At 41.4% G+C, this 3,518-nt stretch overlaps 1 protein-coding gene across 1 annotated transcript; it reads left to right on the top strand.

Moving 5' to 3' along the window:
• Nucleotides 1-977: 977 nt before the first annotated feature.
• LOC310997878 (homeobox protein Hox-D4b-like) lies at nt 978-2,848 on the top strand (the record flags this gene model as incomplete). Its single annotated transcript, XM_083987702.1, is given in 3 exon segments — nt 978-1,004; nt 1,006-1,504; nt 2,526-2,848. Coding segments are annotated over 3 exon segments (849 nt in total).
• Nucleotides 2,849-3,518: the final 670 nt, after the last annotated feature.

Below are 3,518 nucleotides of genomic sequence, written 5' to 3'. Positions count from 1 at the left end.
GGTAGATGGAAAGAAAGAAAGAAAGAAAGAAGTGAAAAGACATGGGGTAGATGGAAAGAAAGAAAGAGAGGGGGGATGGAGAGAGATAGATAGATAGATAGATAGATAGATAGATAGATAGATAGATAGATAGATAGATAGATAGATAGATAGATAGATAGATAGATAGATAGATAGATAGATAGATAGATAGATAGAGCTCTGGAAAAAATTAAGAGACCACTTCAAAATGATGAGTTTCTCTGGTTTCTCCCAAAATTTAAATAGAAATATTGTCATTTATTGGTAGAAAATGACAACTAGCTATAGTCGAAATAACAAAAAATATGAAGTCTTCTCAGACCTTGAATATGAAACAATGAAAGAAAACGTGTTCATATTCATTTCTAAGCAACACAATATGAATATTTTAACATAGGAAGTAGTTTATAAATCAATTTTGTGGAATAATGTCAATGTTTTATCCCAGCAGTGGTCTTTATAATGTTCCTCAGATGTGGTTCAGGTGATGACCTCATCAGTGTCTCATTAAGTAGAATGAGTTGTGTTGGCTTTTTTTTTTTTTTTTTTTTTTTGGAAAAAACTGGAATGAAATGAATGCTGTACATGTCGAGATGATAGATAGATAGATAGATAGATAGATAGATAGATAGATAGATAGATAGATAGATAGATAGATAGATAGATAGATAGATAGATAGATAGATAGATAGATAGATAGATAGATTTTCCTATCCATAAACGCCCCCCCCTCTCTCTCTCTCTCTCTCTCTCTCTCTCTCTCTCTCTCTCTCTCTCTCAAACCTTCATTAGTCCCGTAATGAACTTTTTTTCCTTCTTTTTTCCTCTCCTTCAAATTATCCCATTACGTCTTTGACATAAACAACCCGCAGCGGCCGCGCGCGCCCATTGGCTGGCCGCGGGGGTCACGTGGCCCGCGCGGCCGTCCGTCTATTTGACAGCCGCAGGATGGCTGGATGCCAGAGGGGGGAAAAAGAGACAGAAGAGAGGGGAGAGAAAGAAAAATTAGTATTCTCCTACCAGCCTCGCTATAAATCAATCATGGAGTCGTACGTGCTGAGCTGTAAATACGCTGAGCCGCAGTTCCCGCCTTGTGAAGAAGATTACAGTAATTTTAGTGACCAAGGGGGGTATTATAACAACCCCCAGGACAGTAGTGGCACTTATGGAGGGGGCTATCAACCCGTGCAGCCCCCTCCGCCTCCTCCATACACACCACAACAACAACAACAGACCGGCTTTCAACAACAACCCTCCTCTGTCCCCGTGCAGCACCGGGAGGATGGAGAGGAGCTTCCCCAGCAACAGGCCGCCTTCCCCGGCTACAGAGACAGAGCAGAGGCCGCTGAGCTGCGGTGCCACCAGGCCTGGATGACCTGCAGCAGCAAGCCGGCTCAGGTGCAGCGCAAGGCGGCCTGCCAGGCCCGGGACAAGCCGCCCATTGTCGTCTACCCCTGGATGAAGAAGGTGCACATCGCTCACGGTGAGAGGAAGAAGAGGGAGATTTACTACACTACAGCATCCCCTCTTGTCTCTATCCTCAGCTTCTTTTCTTTCTTTCTTTCCTCTCCTCTCCCTCTTTCTCTTTTTTTTTCTCTCTCTCCAGTGTTTTGGTCCATTTGTGCGCAGCGCGTTTTGTTGTCGAGTTATTTACGAGCTCAGTGAGAGTCCGGGAGAATTACAACCACTATAAAGTTTTATGGCCCTGCCTGCCACAGCAAAGAGAGTGTGTGTGTGCATATGTGTAAGTGTGTGTGTAAGTGTGTGTGTGTGTATGTGTGCGGTTGAACAAAAAAGCTGCGAGTTAAAAGTAAAAAATTGCCTCTTGGATCTGCTCCCGGTCGACCACCACAACCACACTGTGGATTAATCCTGATAAAAAAAGAAAGAAAGAAAGAAAGAAAGAAAGAAAGAAAGAAAGAAAGAAAGAAAGAAAACAGCTGAAATAGTGGGAGATTAGATGAATTAGATGATAACTGTTGATAATAAAATGTAAAATGAGATTAAAACAGCAGATTCCCAGGCTGAGGTAATAACTCACTGATTTAACCCACTGTCATATGTTTTACTATAGACATCTATTTGAGTAGAATGAACATTTTTGTTTTATTCTATAAACTACTGACAACTACAACATTTCTCCCAAAATTTAAATAGAAATATTGTCATTTATTGGCAGAAAATGACAACTAGCTAGTCGAAATAACAAAAAATATAGCCTATAGTCTTGTCAGACCTTGAATGTGAATAATGAAAGAAAACATGTTCATATTCATTTCTAAGCAACTAAATATGAATATTTTAACATAGGAAGAGTTTATAAATCAATTTTGTGGAATAATGTCAATGTTTTATCCCAGCAGTGGTTTTTATAACGTTCCTAAAATCAGATGTGGTTGTATATATAGTAACACATAGCTTATAAAATTATTTTTTCTAATAGAAAATAAAGTAAAATATAGCCTAAATTAAATGTATTTTATTATTGTTTTTTTTCTTTATAGTTAACCCGAACCACGTGGGACCGGAGCCGAAGCGGTTGCGGACGGCCTACACGCGCCAGCAGGTCCTCGAGCTGGAGAAGGAGTTCCACTTCAGCCGCTACCTCACGCGCCGCCGCCGCGTGGAGGTGGCCCACGCGCTCTGCCTGTCCGAGCGCCAGGTGAAGGTCTGGTTCCAGAACCGGCGCATGCGCTGGAAGAAGGACCACAAGCTGCCCAACACCAAGGGACGGAGCAAGAACAAGACGAAGGACAGCAACAACAATAGCAGCAGCAACAGCAGCAACTGCAGCAGCGACGCGGTGAAAGCGGTCATCACGGTGTGAAACTGGGAGAGCAGCGGCGGCCATCTTGGCTCAGACTGATGCTGTTGCTGCATTGATCCTCCTACCACTTCCATCATGACCCCTGGACAACATTTAAGACACCAGTTAACTCCCTAAATATTTGTGATACATCTAGAGCTGTCTGGGTCTAACTTCACTTTTGACATTGGTTGGTTTCAAAAATGTTTAACCCCTTCCTGGCCGGTTTGTTTTTGCTGCAAAAAAACACAACATTTCTATAGGGCTCTATATGGGGTTTATGGCTGCAGGTGACAGTATTTTAGCGATAAAAAAGACATATCCAAAATAATCCTCGGTGAAAACGTCTGACTATAATATGTCAACAAAATGAAACAAGAATTTTTAAAGGGGCTTTACCCGTTGTTCAGATTTCAGTTCTGGAAATAAGCGCATATTTCATTAGATGCCTCATTTACGGTCAAATGGGGAGTTGGGAAAGAAATGTCCAGGGGTAAAAGGAGGGTTAAACTGATGATCGATCGACCAGCGAAGGCTTTGATGATACACAATAATGATATTATTGATTATTATTAATAGATAATAATAATAGTACACGTGACACAAGAGTCCAGTTCCAGTCTTATTCACCAAGAAAAGTCACACATTTTATTCTAAGCGCTGCAAACTGGTGATTATTATTATTGATCAT

The sequence above is a fragment of the Trachurus trachurus genome (assembly GCF_905171665.1).
Source record: "Trachurus trachurus genome assembly, chromosome: 15".
NCBI lineage: Eukaryota > Metazoa > Chordata > Actinopteri > Carangiformes > Carangidae > Trachurus > Trachurus trachurus.
The sequence above is the reverse complement of the archived record's forward strand: the minus strand, read 5'-3'. Positions and strand labels throughout refer to the sequence as shown.